Here is a 20,030-nt window from a genome sequence, read left to right on the forward strand (position 1 = left end):
AGTTGAAATAAAAGTACGAAGAAAACGTAAAAAATATATGAATAAAAATATTTAAAAAAAACTTTGCTCCTCCCGCGTGAAGCCGAGCCGGGCCCCTAGTTAAGATATAAACATTTTCCCAACAATAATTCGTCTCGTCTCCGACCCGACGTCCATGTTTCGTAACGTAAATATAATTATCAACAAAGTTCGCCATTGTGCACTTATCTAAACCTTCCCACAGACAGACGGACGGTTTGTTGCGAAAATACAGTAACTAGGTTATATAGTGAAAGTATGTTATGTAATGGATGCGCAGTCATTGATATATAAGGTTATATTAATCTTTATATACTTACCTATTGGGTAATGGTTGATTGTAATCAGCGAAGTATTTAGCCTTCTCAGGCCTCAATGCAAATGGGGGCCTTTGCGTGTTATAAAAACGAACGTGATATTTCAAATCGGTCAACCGGTAGTAAATACCTGAAAGTTAGGTTGTATCGCTTATGCACCGAAATTTATGATACTATATCTATCTTTGAAAATTTTGAAAAGTTTTAAATAAAGGTATCATCTGTTACTCTCTTGGATCAGGGGGCCCCATGCTACCTACATTGACCCTATTGGCGGCGTTAGCGTAGTTACACAGTGTCTACTGATTATAATCGTAATTAACCAATGACTGAGTCATCACTAACAATACATCCGATTGATTTTAAATTTAGAATAGTTAATCTCGCAACGTAGATGGAGGGGGGGGGGAGTGGGGTTTGTAAAATTGTATTGTTTTTAATTGTACGACTTTAAACTCAAATTTAAACTCACACTCACACGGAAAGCGAAGGCTGTTAATGTTTTTATACATATTAAACAGAAGAGTGTGCGAAATGATGGGTATATAGTTGTACTAGCGACCCGCCCCGGCTTCGCACGGGTGCAATACTGATACTAAATATACTACAGAATTTGTTTATTTACGACATCACATTAGAAACTTTCAAAGATTTAAGTGTTTCTTTAATAGGTATCCATTTCTATAATAAAATTCCACAGACATTTTTAACTTTGCCGTCTCGTAAAATCAAATCGTTTATAAAAAATACATTGGTGAAAAAGGCGTATTATTCGATACAAGATTTTGTAGATGATAAAAAAACGTGGAATTAATACCTGTTCACTTCCAGGCAGGATATATTAATTTAATAATTGTATTAACTTAAAAATTAACTAACATTGTATGTAACAACAACTGTATTTTTTTAAATGTTGAAAAAGAGTAACTACTGAGTTTCTTGCCGGTTTTTCTCGGTAGAATCTACTTTCCGAACCGGTTGTAGCTTCACTTAATTGTTAAATGACGATTCAAAAGTGCTTGTAAAAGCCTACTTGAATAAAGTATACTTTGATTTTTTTTTGATATTGTCCATGTTTTATATAAAAAAACCTTGCTCTCGAAACACTCTATCTATTAAAAATGCGTCCAAATCCGTTGCGTAGTTTTAAAGATTTAAGGTTACATAGGAATATAGGGATAGAGAAAGCGACTTTATATCATACTATGTAGTGAAGCTAAAAGCTAAAATTATGACATGTTTAATATAAATACATTTAGTCAATATATCTAATATAAAGTTTTAAATTAACATGGCTATTTTTAGGTCAGTTTTCGTTAACTAGACATTCGTAGATAATTTCCAAATATCGAGCTTCACCGAATAATAATAAAAACATGATTAATATGCCGTAATGAAATAATTGTAATAATATATCTAATGTTGTATTTTCTTGTCCACAGCGGATTTAAGCAAGAAAAATGGCTGACACCGATACAGAGACACTGCCGAACGGCACCGGTCCGCTCTCCGCCGAGGAGGAAGAGAGACTGAAGCAGCGTCCCGCTGACATTGATGCTGTGAGTATATAACATATATATGTTGCTATTGGTTGGACGTCGAGCATATGGGCCACCTGATGTTGAGTGGCAACCACTGCCCATAGACAATGGCGCTGTAAGAAATATTACCCATTCCTTTCATCGTCAATGCGAAACCAATTTTTGGAATTAAGATGTTATCTCCCTTGTGCCTGTAGTTTCATTGACTCACTCACCCATCAAACCGCAGCACAATAATACCAAGTACAGTTGTTGTCGGTAGAATATTTAATAATTACCTAGGGTTGTACCTACCAAGACGGGCATGCACAAAGTCCTACCACCAAGTAAATATATGATATATGTTGGTGCCCAACCAATTGGGCCTCCATTTCAAACATTTTTGACTTTGCCTGAATAAAAGATTACACAGACGATAAAAAGCGTGAAATAAATACTTGTTGACTTCCAGGCAGGACCGAAAACGAAATAACTTTTTTTTTGTTCTACTTTAAGTTCCGGACACGAGATCTGTGGTCTTGTATGTAGCTTTTGAATGAAGGAAAGAAGTTGTATTTTTTTTTCTAAATGATTAATCTGTTTGTTGTAATCATGCGATGTTTTACAAATCAATCATATCAAGTGATTTTCTTGTAATGCTATTGGACAAATTAGCGCAGAGTCCGAAAATATTTCGTCATTCAGTCAGAGGTTGAATATTGAAAAAAAAAATGAAAAAATGTTTATTAACAAAAAACAACATTATACAATGAAATGTCCGGTGGTACCCACACTAGGTATTCCTGTGTCGTGGGTACCATATTGGTATACGCCTTTTTTAAATCTGATAAATTTCTGAATGTTAAGCTAATATCTTTTGTCTCATTTTCTCAGGATGTCCGTGAAATGGAACGTCGGAAACGCGTCGAGGCCCTCATGTCTTCGAAGCTGTTCCGTGAGGAGCTGGAGCGTGTGCTCGATCAGCAGATGCACGAGGGTAACGACGCGCCCCTGCTGCAGCGCATCAGGGAGATGGTTGGAGGCCGGCTGCATACGGGAAGCTTAAGGGTACGTGGAAAGTCTAATCCAGTGGAAGGAGTAAATGTGCACAAAATTTGACCTTGAATTGACATTAAGTCGTTGTTCGAAATTTAAATGGTCGTTATTCAAAATGGCGTTTCGTTGGGAGCGTAACTATTATCGGAAGTTTGGAAGCAAAATTAAAAGTGGATGTCATTCGTTAAATAGGTGTTTTCGTGCTATGAATAAAGATACACTCATGGATTCTTAGTATATGTTATAGGGCTAATAGTACATGGAAAATGCGAGAAGCAACGCAGTTTGTTATATCATGTGCATCTAAACAACTATGAATATCGTTCTGGTACGTCAAAGCATCCAAAGTATCTAGTCCTATCTTTCTTTAACATTACAGTAGGGTTACTGTGGGAAAGAGATGAAGCGAATATTAAATCGATTTCGACATCACATTCGTTTCATCTCTTTCTCACATATCATACAATGTTAAGTTAAACAAAGACAGGATCCATCAATCCAAATATCCAATACACAACCGATGTTACAAAATTCGCAGATGCCTACAAAAGTATTTTACCCCCCCAGGGTCCGAGCTGCGTCCTTCCCATCAACGACATTCGCGGCATTGAGGGCGTCGGCTACGAGAAGGGCGAGAAGATCCTCCGCTGCAAGCTGGCGGCCGTCTATCGCCTCGTCGACCTCTTCGGATGGACGCAGAGTGAGTCTTGTTACGTTAAACTGCTTATAGCACGCGGCATCGGCTTGATTCATATGATATTTCAAGGTCATCTGGTTCAGTGGTTTTGTGTAAACAGACAGACAGTTGGACATTTATAGTATTAGTATAGATTATAAAAGAATCAGATTGATAGCAAAACTTGGGTATGAAACGATCGCCTCCTGGCTGTTTCTTTGTGATATTAAATATATGTGATGTGATTAAAATTTGATCCCGCTGAGTTTCTTTCGCCGGTTCTTCTCAAGTCAGAGTATTTTCTTTTCTGAACCGGTGGCACTGTTTCAATTGACCATTTAAACAATTTAATATGAAATGAAATAGCCAGGAGGCGATCGTTTCATTCCCAAGGTGTGCTATCGATCATAAACTCATTAATTGTATAATAACCTTTTTCACACAAGCGTTCTTTAATAAAAAAATAATAATTTGGCAACAGAGGCATTTTGTACGCTTTCTGGGATCCTGTTGTAAAACCGTATACACTGTCCCACAAGTAAGTGTAATGCTTCTGTATTGATGATTCTTCTCGATGATTCCACAGCAGGCATCTCCGGTCAGATCACCGCCCGGCTCAACACCGCCGTGGAGCAAGTGCTGACCACGCCGCGGGGTCTCCTGCCGCACGAGGTGACAGCCTCGTCGCTGGTCAAGGTGGACATGCAGGGCGTGGTCCAGGACCAGGGAACGACCAACTTCCCCGTCAACGCTGAGGGTAGGTTTGGTCATCCAAGTAGACCAAGATTAATCTTTTCGACTGCACTTGTCAATTTGAATCGTCGATACTACAATTATTGATATTGCTTGGTATTTTCAAGGTCAAGTAGTTTCGGACGCTGATTTTAATCAGAAATATCGTCCATATCTTTGGTATATTTCTTTAATGGTTTATTAAAAATTGAGATTGTGTTCATTGAATGCAATGAGGTTTTCAGTAATAAATGAAGGAAAACATCGTGAGGAACCCTGCATGTGTCTAATTTCATCGAAATTCTACCACACGCCTATTCCACCAAACCGTATTGGAGCAGCTTGGTGGAGTACGTTCCGAGCGTCCTCCTCAAAGGGGAGGAGCGTTAGCCCGTGCTGTCTGTGGGGGTGTTGCAGGGTTCTCGCTACACAGTGGCGGGGCAAGACCAGTCTTATAAGGCCCCACGATAATTTGGGGCCATAGATTAACCGATGATCGCGAGTTCAAACCCAGGCAAGCACCGCTATATATATGAGTTTAATTTGTGTTTATAATTCATCTCGTGCTCGGCGGTGAAGGAAAACATCACGAGGAAACCTGCATGTGTCTAATTTAATCGAAATTCTGCCACACGTGTACTCCACCAAACCGCATTGGAGCAGCTTTGTGGAGCGTCCTCCTCAGGGGGGAGCGCTAGCCCGTGCTGAGTGTGTGCGTGTGCCACATGCCTATTCCATCAAACTGCATTGAAGCAGCTTGGTGGAGCGTCCTCCTCAGAGGGGGGGAGCGCTAGTGCCAAATGCGTATACAACCAAACCGCATTGGAGCAGCGTGGTGGAGCGTCCTCCTCAAAGGGGGGGGGGAGCGCTAGCCCGTGCTGACTGTGTGGGGGGTGTTGCAGGGTTCTCGCTGCACGCGTCGGTGCACGCGGCGCGGCCGGACGTGCGCTGCGTGCTGCACGTGCGCTCGGCGGGCGCGCTGGCCGTGTCGGCCACGCGGCGCGGCCTGCTGCCGCTGTGCGGCGAGGCGGCGCTGCTGGGCGACGTCGCCTACCACCGCGTGCCCAACGGTACGTACGCCTGTGCCCACAAGTGGGATACACTTTGCCATTGCTCATGATTGGTGCCGTGCTGTGGAGAAATCCAACAATCAAGTTAAAATTAAGATTTTGAAATAGAATATGTTATTATAATATTACGAGGAGTGACTGTTAAAATCTGTAAAAATGTCATTAGAATAAAATTTTTTCTCTTTTCAATTTTGTAGTGTTAAAAAATATAAAATTTTAAAGTAATATGCATTATAATTAATAGTATGAGATTTAATTACACTATAGAAATGAATTTCTCATTATTATTCTATAAAATTGTTATTGGTATATCTTTGGAACATTAGAATTTATGTATATGTTGATCTAATTTTGAAGCAGATTTTTCTTAATGAATCTCATTCCTGACTGGAGTGTTTAATTTAGACTAACTTGTAAATCATTTTGTTTAATAATATGTATGTTCAGATTGTGTAAAAATATATATTAATATACATATGATCCTCGTTGATATTTTGGATTCGATTTTAATGATTTTTCATATTGTCACTAAATAAATACTTTAGGTCAGCAATTTTTACCCGACTGCCAAAGAAGGAGGGTAATGTTTTTCGAGTGTATGTAAGTATGTATGTATGTCTTTTCCTTTGTGACCTCCTGTAGCCTAAACGGCTTGATGGATTTTGATGTATGAGGTATCGTTAGATTTGTCTTGATTACGGGAGTGTCATAGGATACATTTTATCCTAAAAGTCCCACGGGATAAAGACATAATAATATTTTTTCTAAATTTCCCTTTAAAAAAATATGTATGCGGTATCATTAGATTCATTTCAATCACGGGAGTAATTAATATAGGATACGTTTTTTCTCAAAATTCCCACGGGAACATGTTAATTCTGCGTCAACGCAAAGCAACTCATGCGTTAGCAAGCAAAAAGATAGGGCGTGGCCTGGCATGCGGCGCGCGGCGCGGTGCGGAGGGGGATATGCTCGAGTATACAGCCCGAATGCGGGCACACGCATAAGGGCACACGTCGTTGACGGTCGTCTCTAAATAGCGATTTTTTCGATACTTCGTCGTCTGACGCGAAACTTATAAAGTATAAATAACTCGTTCTTTTTCTTTCGTGTTTCTCTCTTTAAATTTATTCGTTCTTTCTAATTAATTAACTCGTTCTTCCGTTCTTTTTTTGGTTCTTTTTTAAATTCTTCATATTAATTAATAATATAATAATAATTATTAATAAAATAACTAGGTAGGTAGATATTTTTGGTTAGTTTAAGTAACATTCTTTTAAACAATCCTCACTTATTCTTTTTGTATTTTTTTTTAGTTATAGTTCAACTTTTTTTTTTATTATTATTAAGTACTTCTCCATTAGTACTGATTTTTTCGGCAATAGGTATCAGACCATTTTAAGAAATAAAAACATACAATATGGGATTATCTCGCAAAACAAAAAGGGCTCAGGCTCGGGCTAAAAAATTAAAAGCCGAATCTCCTGAGGCACGCGAAAAACGCCTTATAGAAGCAAGAGTAAGAATGTCCCAACGGTACAGCCAACTTTCACCTACTTCACGTCAAGAGCTTATAAATAACAAAAGTACCCGTAGACGTACTTTACAAGCACGTGAGTCTAGCGTTGATAGGGAACAAAAGCGGCGTAGGCTTGCAGCTAGCAAATCTGAAAAGAGAGCTGCTGAGTCCCCGTCGTCTCGTATGACACGACTCCAGCAGATGCGGGAATATGCCACAAACGTTCGTGAACATGAGTCTCCATCATCTCGCGCTGCTCGACTCGAGCAGATGCGGGAGCATGCGGGAAATGTTCGCGAACACGAGTCTCCACCAACTCGCGCTGCCCGACTCGACCAGATGCGGGAGCATGCCGAATTAATTCGTGAGCATGAGTCTCCATCATCCCGCGCTTCTCGACTCGAGCAGATGCGAGAGTATGCTGTGCAATCTCGTAACAACGAATCACCTGGCTCGCGTTTAGAAAGACTTTCGGCTATGAGGTCACAGTCTCGTGTTCGACGGCAGTTGTTTACAAATAGTGATGCCACATTCAATGAAGCGATTTCTCAAGTGGCGGATGTGGTGTGCTACGTATGTCATAAGCTTCTATACAAGAAACAGTCACGCAGTATCTTAACTGCTAATATTACTGTTCTACCACAAAATGTTTCAGACCGCATAGATTGTTGCAATAGATGCGCCAACAAATTGTCAAGGAATCAGTGCCCGTCAAATGCATTTTGGAACAACATGACTGTTGCACCTATTCCGCCTGAAATTGAATGTCTATCAGAGATGGAGCTGCGGCTCATTTCTCGGATAAAACCGTTTATAAAAGTGGTGCGTCTGGGTGGTCGTTACGGACAACAGGGATTTAAGGGGCAAGCCATCCTCTTTGCACAGCAAGTTGAAGAGATACCTGAACAGCTTCCATTGAATATAGCAAATGCGGGAATAAGTGTGGTCACTGAAAATTTAGATAACGTGACAAACAATCGACGATACTCGGTAGACATCGAAAAAATTAAGAAAGCATTAGAGTGGCTATTGCGAAACAATCATTTGTACTCTAATGTGCAAATTAATACTAACATTACCAATGAAGAGATACGGTCAAGTATTCTGGAGGCAGTTATCACATTAGAAAATGCAGATCACATTAGAAATGAGCCAAAAAATCACTTCAAGGCTTTGGGACATGACCGTCACATCTTGCGTGGGTCTTTTCACCAAGGCAGTGATCGGTTTGAAGAGGAATCCCGTGGCCGCCAGTGCACGGCTAATGCCGCCACGGCTATCGCCTACTCCAGTTCCAAACCATTAAATGAATGGGCCCCATCTGACTTGGATCGAATTTTATTAGCTGGTAATACATATTTCAACAGGTGCATGTCACGACTTGCAAACAGACCGCAATTTTTAAATACTGAAGAGCTATTACCCGCAGTTTCTGTGGCCGCTACAGAATTCGAATTAAATATACAGCCCGATGTTGTCGTTGGAGTTGTTAACTCGAGTGCGCCATCTGACGTTCTTGAAGGATACTTCCCTAATTTGTCTTCGGGGATTGAATATTTTTTTACAACACACGATAAAGGAATTATTACATGTCAAACAAATATTGCATTGGCGGTAATGAAAGTAATCGTCGAACGCAATCAGTCTCCCGATGTCGAGATCCCAGAATATTACTTATTCGACTCACATTCTCGGGGACCCAAAGGTTATGTTGCACCTAACAGAGGAGCCTCCATGTTGATGAAGTTTGCAAATCAAGGCGATTTATGTCAACATCTTGCTGTTGCACTACAGGTAAGAGGCCATCGAGATATGCAGTATAGTATCACAGCTATAAATGCAACACCCTTGGTCATCCCAAATGAATCGCCAGTACTGAATGAACAACACGACACTCAGATAGTTAGCGACGGCAATCTGAATAGCAGTGATCCTGTTCACGAAGAACACGCGTTTGTTACTACAGCTCTTATGCCGATTGATACTAATATTCCAGATCTAAACGAAGTTGTTTCGAACGCTAATACCGTAGAAGAGAGACCAATACCTATCTACGAACTCAAACGGAAAACTGTGCCCCCGGTCAGCGTCTTGAGAGAGCAAAGAGCAGAAGAGCTAGCGTGGATAAGGTTATTCCCAGATGGTCGAAATGGGCTTAGGGAACAAAGACCCGTTCCAATAACACCGCTCGATTACTACCAAACTCGAGTGATGAGCAATGACAAACGGTTCCAATTTAACGAGTACATATTTTACGCCCTCTCGTTAGTAGAACTTTGCAAGGCTCAACAAAATGTTTCAGTCTGTGGCCGGTTGCGTCAGGATGGAGCTGAGCCCACAGATGTTGTACAAAATGTGCACCTGGTAATGCGCAACATACGTGGCACGTCCGCGTACTGGCACAAAGCGTATACGGATCTTCTTGCCATGGTGAAAAATTTAGGTCCTCCTCATTGGTATTTTACTCTCTCTTGTCGTTACAAGAATCGTTATTTAAATTGGCCCGACATGCTAAAAGCCCTTTTAGTTGCCGATGGCCGCCCAAATTTTTCTTTTGAAGATTTGACCTTCCTTGAAAAGCAGCACCTTGTCGAGTCCTACCCAGTCACGTTATCAAGACAATTTATGTTGCGCCTAAACACTTTGTTTACTAGGCTGAGAAGAGAAGAGGATCCGATTATAGGAAAGAAAATTATTGATTTTTGGTGGCGCATAGAATTTCAGCTACGAGGTAGCCCTCACGTTCACATGGTTTTATGGTGTGCTGATATGCCGGCTTTTGACACCCCTGAAGGTATTCAGTTGCTGGAGCGTGTTGTCACGTGTGAGGTTCCCGACGCTGAGGACGACTCAGAGATGCATGATTTAGTCGTTCAGTTACAAACACATCGACACACTCAAACATGCTTCAAATATAACCGAAACGTTTGTAGATTCGCTTTCCCGAGACCAGTGTCTGAAAACACTACAATCTTAGACGACGAGCAAGCAATGAGAAATGGTGGAAGATTTTATATATTAAAAAGAACAGATTCGGAAACCATGATAAACTGCTACAATTCGAGATTATTAAAACTGTGGCGCGCCAATATTGATCTACAGCCTTGCGGGTCAGCTTTAGGTGTGGCGTACTACATCTCAAAGTATATCTCAAAAGCTGAACCTGCAGAGGTCTCTAGATCAATAAGGCAAGCTATAAGTGCTGTAAGAGACCGCGGTGGAAGCAACTTGGGACGGCTGGTTTTTGCTATCCAAAACGCAATCTTGTCTCACAGAGAAGTCTCTGCCAACGAATGTGCGTTTCGATTGTGTCATTTAAAATTAAGAGATAGTTCACGTAAATGTGTTTTCGTAAACACTTGCGCGCCTGAACAAAGATACCGAATGCTTAGGATTGACACAGAAAGTTCCGAACCGTACAAAAATGTATTTGATAGGTACGTTCACAGACCTCTTTCTCTGGAGCAACTTAGTTTAGGTGAGTTTGCGATTTGGTACGAGGTTGCCTCTACTAGAAACGATACAGAGGAGGATGAACAAGATGCTGATGCCTATGATGCTGAGGATGAGGACGTGTCTAGTCGTCGATACATTACCTTATTAGACAACGTAGGTAGGATGAAAAAGCGGACACGTCCAGCTATACTCCGAACGCGTTATTATACGCTGTCTTCAGACCCAGAAGCATATTACTACTCATTGGTCCTGACTCATATTCCGTTCCGAGCAGAGGAAGAGTTGTTGGATGGTTTTAATACTGCAAAAGAAGCTTTCTGGGCCAAAAGGCATCGACTACGTCCGCTGCAAGAAGGTTTTGACGCCGAAACTATGATGCGGTGGGAAACTGAGATCCAACAAGCTATAAGCCGCATTGTGGCAGAAAACTTGGCAGCAGGAACCGTTGAGGAACAAAACGATGACGCAAATGACAACAATGACGTTCAGCCTATTGAACACATACTAGACGACGGCGGTCATAATATTATGATCGAAGAAGTCGAAGATGAACCAACTGACATAGGCATGCTAGACAATCAGTTTGAAACATTTGTAGCTTCGTTGAACATGAGTCAACGACAACTGTTTCAAAAAATTTCCCAAAAGTTATTGGACGTGTCAAATTCTGATCCGTTACTAGTTTTTGTTACTGGAGGAGCTGGTACCGGAAAAACATTTACCTTAAAAGTTATGACTGAACAAATTCGTAGGTTGAGTAACACTGAAATAGGTAAAAACGTGATTGTTACTGCACCAACTGGAGTAGCAGCCAGACTAATCGGTGGAACTACACTGCATTCCACTTTTGCGCTACCAATTGAAAAGGGAAGAAATGAAACATTACGCCCACTAACAGGTGAAAGGCTGCAAAGGGAGCGACAAAAGTGGAGGCATATAAATTGGCTCATCATCGATGAAATATCAATGGTGCCCTACTTAACACTGCGAAACATTCACATTCGCCTCCAGCAACTAAAACAGGATCAAGGGAACTTTGGTGGTATCAATGTAATTTTGTTTGGAGATCTCATGCAGTTACCACCAGTTTCCAGAATCACCGGTGGTTCTTACTGCTTCCGACAGCCGTCGAACTTAACTGGTGAAACAAATCTGTGGCAATTGTTCAGCTTTTGTGAATTGCCACAGAATATGAGACAGGCAGGAGACAATACCTTTGTGGACATTCTCAATAATATTCGTGTTGGTGAGTTAACGATGGACCAACTTGAGATCCTGGACAGCCGCAGAATTCCACTAGAGGGTCCATTTGCCGATGGAGAGGCAGTTCGAATTTTCCCTACTACGAAACAAGTCGAGGCTTATAATTCAGCCATGACTAAAAAGTTGGGCAAATCGTTAAAGCTCTACCAAATAAACGCTGTTGACATCTCCCTAGAAGCTAAAACCTACGGTCAGTGCCCTCGCAAACAATACATTTCTGACGACCCGAACAAAACAGGGGGCATTCTCGGCACACTAACTATTGGAATTGGATCTCGCGTGATGTTACGCCGCAACATCAATGTAAACCACGGTCTGGTGAACGGTGCTATGGGTATCATAAGAAGAATTGAGTGGCCTTCTCTTCGCAGAGAGCAGTTAGAACCAGGTGAGTTACCGCAGGCAGTATTCGTAGAGTTCGACGATCGTTCTGTTAAGGGCAATGAATTGGGTGTGGGGGTTCGCATAGAGCCCTCCACTGTCGACTTTGATGCGCTTCGCGGACAAGGGAAGATTGAACGTCGGATGCTGCCTTTGATACTTTGTTGGGCTGTAACGGTACACAAACTGCAAGGTACCACCTTGGATCGGGCTGTCGTGGACCTATCAAACGTGTTTGCAAAGGGCCAGGCTTATGTAGCCCTAAGCCGTGTTAAAACACTTGCTGGGTTAGCAATAAAAACACTTGACCCAAAAAAGCTGTTGGACCGGCCCCACGACGAATGTTCTTTAACTGAACTTAAACGTTTGCGGGATCTTCAGCAGTAATGACTCACCTAATTCTTTTTCTTCTTCACTACCAACAGTCCAGACTGGCGGTAAATTTATGTTGCGGAGTAACATCACTCGTAATCTAAAGCCAAATGTCGTCGAAATAATTTAAAATGGTACTTACATATACATAGTCTTCTACATCTACAACATTTTCGTTAAATAAAAACAGCTAAAAAGTTATAAATAAAAAAATTATTATTAAAAAAACAAAATACCCGACTGCACACTAAAAAAAGAGTAAAACAAGCCCCACAATAATATTGATCAATCAAATGCTAAAAACTAATTATGTAATACCGTTTAAACAATACCTATATTAAAATACACTACAATATGTGTTCGTAATCGATAGTTAAATAAACAGAAACTTATTTTGAATACAAATTTACTGAATATAATTTATAAATGTTGATGGAAAGCATCGCAGGCGGGGACCACCTTGACCGCCACCAACGAAAATTCTGCTAAATGGTGCACAACCGAAATGACTATAAATAAGCCTCTGTTGGTCCCCCGATGCCTGCGATGCTTTCCATCAACATTTATAAATTATATTCAGTAAATTTGTATTCAAAATAAGTTTCTGTTTATTTAACTATCGATTACGAACACATATTGTAGTGTATTTTAATATAGGTATTGTTTAAACGGTATTACATAATTAGTTTTTAGCATTTGATTGATCAATATTATTGTGGGGCTTGTTTTACTCTTTTTTTAGTGTGCAGTCGGGTATTTTGTTTTTTTAATAATAATTTTTTTATAATGTTTACATTTTAGTTGACCTTTTTGTGAATCAAAAATGACCTCATGATTGATTAGAGGTTGAGGTTACATATATTATAAACCATTGTAATTAAAAAATTGTTCGTTTTAGGTACCCTCGACAACGAGGAACGCGATAAACTCGTCCGGGCCCTCGGGCCCCACGCGAAGGTGCTGATGCTGAGCGGTAGCGGGGCCCTCTGTTGCGGTGCGACCCTCGAGGAGGCCTTCTTCCAGGCCAAGAACCTGAACGCTGCCTGCGAGGTTCAACTCCGTCTGGCTTCACTGCCGCTGGACGAGCTGACTCTGTTGGATGATGAGACAAGGAGACAGGTCAGTTGGATGATAGAACGTTAACCAATGGAATACTTTGGGCAAGAACGTCTGGGTAGATACCACCCAGTCATTTGATATGCTACTGGCAAACAACAGTATTTAGTGTTGTTGTGTTCCGGTTTGAAGGGTGAGTGAGCCAGTGTAACTACAGGCACAAGGGACATAACATCTTAGTTGTCAAGGTTGATTGCGCATTGGCGATGTAAAGTATTGTTAAGGTTTCTAACAGCGCCATTGTTTGCGGGTGGTTATGATCACTTACCATCAGGTCGCCCATATGCTCGTCCGCAAACCTATAGCATAAAAAACAAAAAATATATGTATGCAAGTTATTTAAGTAAGCTGGAAGTAAGCTCTCTTAGATATGACCAAAAAGACTTCTAACTTCATTACTAGTCTTGCTTTACATCGATCTGGAAGATATCGCTTAAAGATTAAGATACTATTCAACTTATTACTTATTAAGTAATCGTAGTGTAGGGCGACCTCCGAACTGCTGGTCCGATGACTTCGTAAGATCGCCGGTAGAAGCTGGATGAGGGCAGAGGACCAAAAAAAAAATCAAAATAAACTTTATTCAAGCAGGCTTTTACAAGTACTTTTGAATAGTCATTTAACAATTAAGTGAAGCTACCACCGGTTCGGAAAGTAGATTCTACCGAGAAGAACCGGCAAGAGACTCACCGAGCAACGTGGCGCCCTCTGGGTTAGGCCTATTTCCAGCAGTAGGCTGATGTCGCTGTGCTGTGTAGTACTTATTCTCTTCTTTCCTCTAGATGTACGAGTCATCTCGCAAGCCTCCCTCGGACGCCGCCAAGTGGCGCGTGGGCGGCGAGGAGTTCGAGGCGCTGATGCGGATGCTGGACAACGCCGGATTCCGCACCGGCTACATCTACCGCCATCCTCTCATCAAAGTAAGTCCTCTAAGAGAAAAACCTCTCATCCCACAAATAGTCTTATAGGGTTAAATCCATCACAAATCGATGTAACTTTTACATGTTATATTTGGGTATAGTACGACACAACTTAGATGTAGCATCGGCAAAATTCGTAAAACCGATCACATCCGAATTGAGTACGCTATCCCAAATTATCAATATTTATTTCTCATGCGAATATGATCTTTACACTAACGTAATAGCGTCTAATATCATATGACCTAATATATTCTTCGATTTACATGCACTCGCTGTCTCGGGTCGAACTGACGCGAGAATCTATAGCGACGAATAGCGTCGAGTGGCGCGATACGGAGCTGTTTCTACTGGTTGTGTGAATCGGCAGTAATCGGTTTTATTGAATTTGCCGATGCTACATCTAAGTTGTGTTGCACTATACTTACCTAATATTTTTTGTTGGTGAACCTCCAAGAAAAATAAAAGAAAATTTACCCCTTTTCAATGGTCGAATAAGTATTAAAATATTACATGATGTAAATCTCATTAATCTTTTATATAAGTTTTGTTCATTTCGACCATGTCTAAGTTTTCTTACAAGAGTAGGAAGGAGTATAAACCAAATGTGTTTTCATTCATTATAACCCCTCCTGGTTTGGCCTATTCTTATTTTTTCTCATAATTGTTGGTATTGGGGGGGGGGGCTCCCCTCTTCGTCTTGTGAAAAACCAGCAAATTATATAGTTTTACATAATAAATGAATAGTCCATATACGCTTCATTTAATTACAAATTGTTATAATTCACAGAACGACATACCGCGACCCAAGAACGACGTCGAAGTACCGCCGGCCGTGTCCTCGCTCGGCTACCTGCTCGAGGAGGAGGAACTCTACAAACAAGGGTAATAATGATATTAATATCATGACATTAACCGAATCATATACAAACTCTTAGACTATAAAATAACATCAGATTGATGATGATAGTTCACACAGTGGTGAGGCAAGGCCAGTCTTATAAGACCCCACAATAATATGGGGCCATAAAGTTTTCTCTATTTACTAGCTGCTAGGTCGTGTGCTGTGACCAACGATGGCCGAGTCTTTCATCGCCTCTAATTTCAGACCTTTTCACTTGGTGGTAGAGCTTTGTATAAGTATTTCGAGATAGGTATCCCACTTATCACAAATTCTACCGCCGAATAATATTCATGATTGTCATGATTACGTTTGGGTGGTGAGTGAGTGTAACTACAGGTACAAGGCATATAACATCTTAGTAAAGAAAGATTGGCCATGCATTGGTGTTGTAAGGAATTTATAATATCTTTCATAAGGCGCATTGACGATGTAAGGAATAGTTAATATTTCTTACAGCGTCATTGTCTATGGGTGATGGTGACCACTTACCATCAGGTGGCCCGTGTGCTCGTTCGCCAACCAATACCATAAATCACCAGTATTTGTATGAATACTTGCTTACTTCGCTTACTTTTAAGTCGTTAAATGAAATCCCGGATAATGTAGTCTATTGAACAGGGAATATGGGCGGAGAGCACTTATCAATTATAGAATCTGCGTAGTCTTTCTCTTATTAATATAACTAGCGACCCGCCCTGGCTTCGCACCGTTGCAATATGATACTAAACACACTGCAGAATGTCTTACAATGTTTACAGTTTTTCAGTCATTTCCTATTTATTGTGCATGTATTATACATATAAACTTTTCTCTCGAATCATTCTTTATATTAAAAAAAAAACTGCATCAAAATCCGTTGTGTAAATTTAAAGATCTCAGCATACATAGGGACAGACAGCGGTAAGAGACTTAATAATAAATAATAAATAAATATGAGACAACATCACATACATTACTCCGATCCCAATGTAAGTTGCTGAAGCACTTGTGTTATGGAAATTAAACGTAACGACGTCACAAACACCCAGACCCGAGACAACATAGAAAACTAATGGTAATCTACATCGACTCGGCCGGGAATCGAACCCGGGACCACAGAGTGGCGTACCCATGAAAACCGGTGTACACACCACTCGACATGGTTTTATACTGTGTAATGATAATACAACAACAACAACAGCCTGTAAATTTCCACTGCTGGGCTAAAGGCCTCCTCTCACTTTTAAGGAGAAGGTTTGGAACATATTCCACCACGCTGTTCCAATGCGGGTTGGTGGAATACACATATGGCAGAATTTCTATGAAATTTGTCACATGCAGGTTTCCTCACGATGTTTTCCTTCACCGCTGAGCACGAGATGAATTATAAGACAAATTAAGCACATGAATCAGCGGTGCTTGCCTGGGTTTGAACCCGCAATCATCGGTTAAGATGCACGCGTTCTAACCACTGGGCCATCTCGACTCGGTCTCGAATGATAATGATTAATGAAATTAATCGTCTCCAGGCTGTGGAAGAAGGGCACCGGCAAGGCAGGCGAGCGTACCCGCTGGCTGAATTCCCCCAACGTGTACCAGAAGGTGGAGGTACTCGAGACCGGCACCAGCGATCCCAAGAAGATAACCAAGGTAGAATATCTCAGGGTTGAGGCGGAGTAAGGCCTGAGGGCTGGCGTTCTGAGGGGGTTGGTCGGAGAATTTCGGGGGTCGGTAGATCTTTTTAGGGGCCAGGAAGGAAATTCGATTTTCTTATTTTTTTTTTAATATTAACTTTTTTTTATTATTATTTTGAGATGAAGAGTTTAGTAGAGGACGGATCTTCTATCTTTCTCTTTATTATGTTTAATCATGAAATTGGGTTTATCGATTTGTTATCTGTGTCTAATTATAAGAACAGATAATATATATTATACAATGAATTTAAAAAGATATATAGCTTCCAGTCCAAAGATGTAATTTTTTTTTTTATTTATTGGACTAACACGAGCGTTGGATGTTTGGCTGGCTGTTTTATTTAATACCAAATGTTTGTTTATAATTAAAAATTAAGCTATTTTTTTCTGATATAGACTTGAGGCTTTTACGTAGATTGATATTAGCTATTTGAATATTGCCTAATTAAATTCATTAGTGCTTACAGTCGTCTGAATACCATTTAGGCTCAATATGTTAATTGTAGTCGAATTAATGGCGATTTTCTTGATTAAAAATAGTTTCTCAAATGATTTGTCAACATACTCAGATCTTAGGCAGGTAGACTAATAATAATCAGCTGTATTTATTATGATTATTAATATTGTACCAATGTCTTTTTTCATTTATATGTATAGAGTGTGAAAAATACTCGCAGATCGATTTTTTTTTCTATTTAAATGTGTATATGAAATTGTTAGCTATATTTAAATTGTATTGCTTTGTATTTTGGTACAATATATCTTGAACTATATATATAGGTTGGAAATCGTTTATTTGTACGATATCACAGCGTGGATATATTTCATATTAATTTTAGTATGATAAGAATATTATTCGCCTATAATCGGCAATTATATTATTATGTAAGAAAAAAATATGAAAATCTAAAAAAAAAAAAAAACAAAAGGTGTTTTGGGATATCGAGTTGGAACGAAGTTACTTGCGCTATATATTATGTGTTTAATAACAGATTATAAATAAATGGACGACGTAAGATTATGGCAAGAATTTGTATTGTTTCAATAGTAACAATATCAAAAATAAGTTTGATATTGATAGATGAATGTGGAAAAGCAAACAAAATGTAACGATGTCAAAGGATTTTATTGTCGTACTGACTTTTTCGAGACTATTCTAGAATAGAAGTAAACTCGTTTGACACACAAACGAAAAAAGAACAAAAAACTATATGGCCAGTAGTTATTAAAGACCTATTTATTGGTAAGTCATTTTGTAACCCTTATGACATTGTTTATATTAGACAGCTCTTATAGATATCATATAAAGTCGTATGAAACAGAAAGAGACGGAGATAATGCTAAGGAGGACGGAGGAGAAAGGGGGGGGGGAAGGATGTTATAAAAATGTCATAAAGCCGCGTGAAGAACATCGTTCCAATAAACATAGCCCTTGTAGAACTCTTTCGTATATTATAAATGTTAACGTATAAAGTCTATTCCAATGCAAGTGGGAAAAAAGGTAAATAAAACTTAGATTCAAGTATTACATGCGATTTGTTAATAACTCAGGTGTATTGTGCACTAGTAAGAGTTTACGATTAATATATCTGTATTTATAATACAACACTGTAATCTTAACTACTTTTTTAAACTTTAATTTTACTTGCAAAATTCCGATAACAGTTTCCTCTACCTTCAAATCGTAATTTTTTTGGTAAATCCATAGAGAATACCACAGACTAATCAAGCTCTCGATGACGTCATTAGTTTGCCGTCAAATGTTGTTTATTTAACTTTTTTCCTGTTATGATTGGAATAGAGCATAGGCCATATGTAATGAGATTATGAAGAAAAACACATTCCTTTTAAATTTTATGGGATTATTGAATGTAGTGTCTTTAGTGAACGCGCAAAATTTTTATACATTTAAATACGTTTTTTTTTTATTACTTGAATGATGTGTTAGTCATAAGTTTAGTGACGTCATTAATAGTTTTTTTTTTTAATAATTATTCTACTGTGTGTATTTAAAGTTTAGTGTTTGGGATTTTTTTTGCAATGGCAACATTCATATATAACTAAGGATGCTTTCATATTAGCGTGATAGAAATTTAAAATTGTGTTTGATATTTAAAACTTGTTACACGCCCCAGCTTGGCTACAGCTTGGTACTTGATATGTATCATTATATTATGATCAAATTACATAAAATCATTATAAATTGTAGCCTTTGTGTTATTCTGATTTATAACCTATATTTCTGTAAGATTTCATCCAAATCCGTTCAGTAGTTTTTTCGTGAAAAAGTAACAAACATTCATACATCCTCACGAACTTTTCCATTTATAATATTAGTAGGATTTATTTATAATAAACAGCGTCAAATTAAAAAATCGGAAAAATAACTTTTTTATAAAGGTCATTAAAAAAACGCACAATTTAAATTATTTCCTCATTAGCCATCAATGTAATATTTGAATTGATTGTGTGACAGTTGACTGCCGTTAATGAAACGGTCATTGCAGGTCAAATAGTATTTCAGTGTTGCCATACTACAATTGAAAACAAAGACAAAAGTCGAAAAAAAAAATCCCAAACAAAAAAAAAGGAATTCGCTTTCATAATAATATATCGCTTATAAAATATATATATCTAGAATCATATTAAAGATTTTATTAAATATAACGAATTTCTTTATTTATATATATCACACATATGAAATGCTGTTGAATTGTGTGTGTGTGTCTAACGCTGTGTGTGTGTTATGACGTGACTAATTCGATAATGTTTTTCAGTGGGTCGACGCTAACAATGAAGAGGTAAACCTCATGATATATTATATATTAATTTCTCTCTATCACGTCGGGATAATGGGTTTCAACTATACGCTTACTTCCTATGGGTATTTGATTTATTTTCATTTAAATATATATGTATATGAAATAGGGCTTAAGTTATGCGTAAAAAATTAAAATATACAGTATCCAAGTAGGCTCTTACTAATAGGGCCGTATTTAGGGGAGGACCGGTGCAACTGCCCTGGGGCCTCCACATG

At 39.2% G+C, this 20,030-nt stretch overlaps 1 protein-coding gene across 8 annotated transcripts in view; it reads left to right on the top strand.

Annotated features, from left to right (window-relative positions):
- Positions 1 to 20,030, top strand: part of LOC124541461 (protein hu-li tai shao) — a 110,551-nt gene that overhangs the window by 72,446 nt on the left and 18,075 nt on the right. For 6 of the 8 annotated variants that reach the window (XM_047119365.1, XM_047119364.1, XM_047119368.1 and 3 more), the window contains exons 3-12: positions 1,778 to 1,894; positions 2,750 to 2,923; positions 3,479 to 3,611; positions 4,174 to 4,344; positions 5,222 to 5,389; positions 13,279 to 13,499; positions 14,279 to 14,416; positions 15,207 to 15,301; positions 16,829 to 16,949; positions 19,771 to 19,794. In XM_047119365.1, coding sequence (XP_046975321.1) covers positions 1,796 to 1,894; positions 2,750 to 2,923; positions 3,479 to 3,611; positions 4,174 to 4,344; positions 5,222 to 5,389; positions 13,279 to 13,499; positions 14,279 to 14,416; positions 15,207 to 15,301; positions 16,829 to 16,949; positions 19,771 to 19,794 — 1,344 coding nt within the window. In that variant the 5' untranslated portion in view covers positions 1,778 to 1,795. The remainder of the gene's footprint in view (positions 1 to 1,777; positions 1,895 to 2,749; positions 2,924 to 3,478; positions 3,612 to 4,173; positions 4,345 to 5,221; positions 5,390 to 13,278; positions 13,500 to 14,278; positions 14,417 to 15,206; positions 15,302 to 16,828; positions 16,950 to 19,770; positions 19,795 to 20,030) is intronic. The other 2 variants (XM_047119366.1, XM_047119371.1) reach the window with 1 other exon arrangement.

The sequence above is a fragment of the Vanessa cardui genome, chromosome 28 (assembly GCF_905220365.1).
Source record: "Vanessa cardui chromosome 28, ilVanCard2.1, whole genome shotgun sequence".
NCBI lineage: Eukaryota > Metazoa > Arthropoda > Insecta > Lepidoptera > Nymphalidae > Vanessa > Vanessa cardui.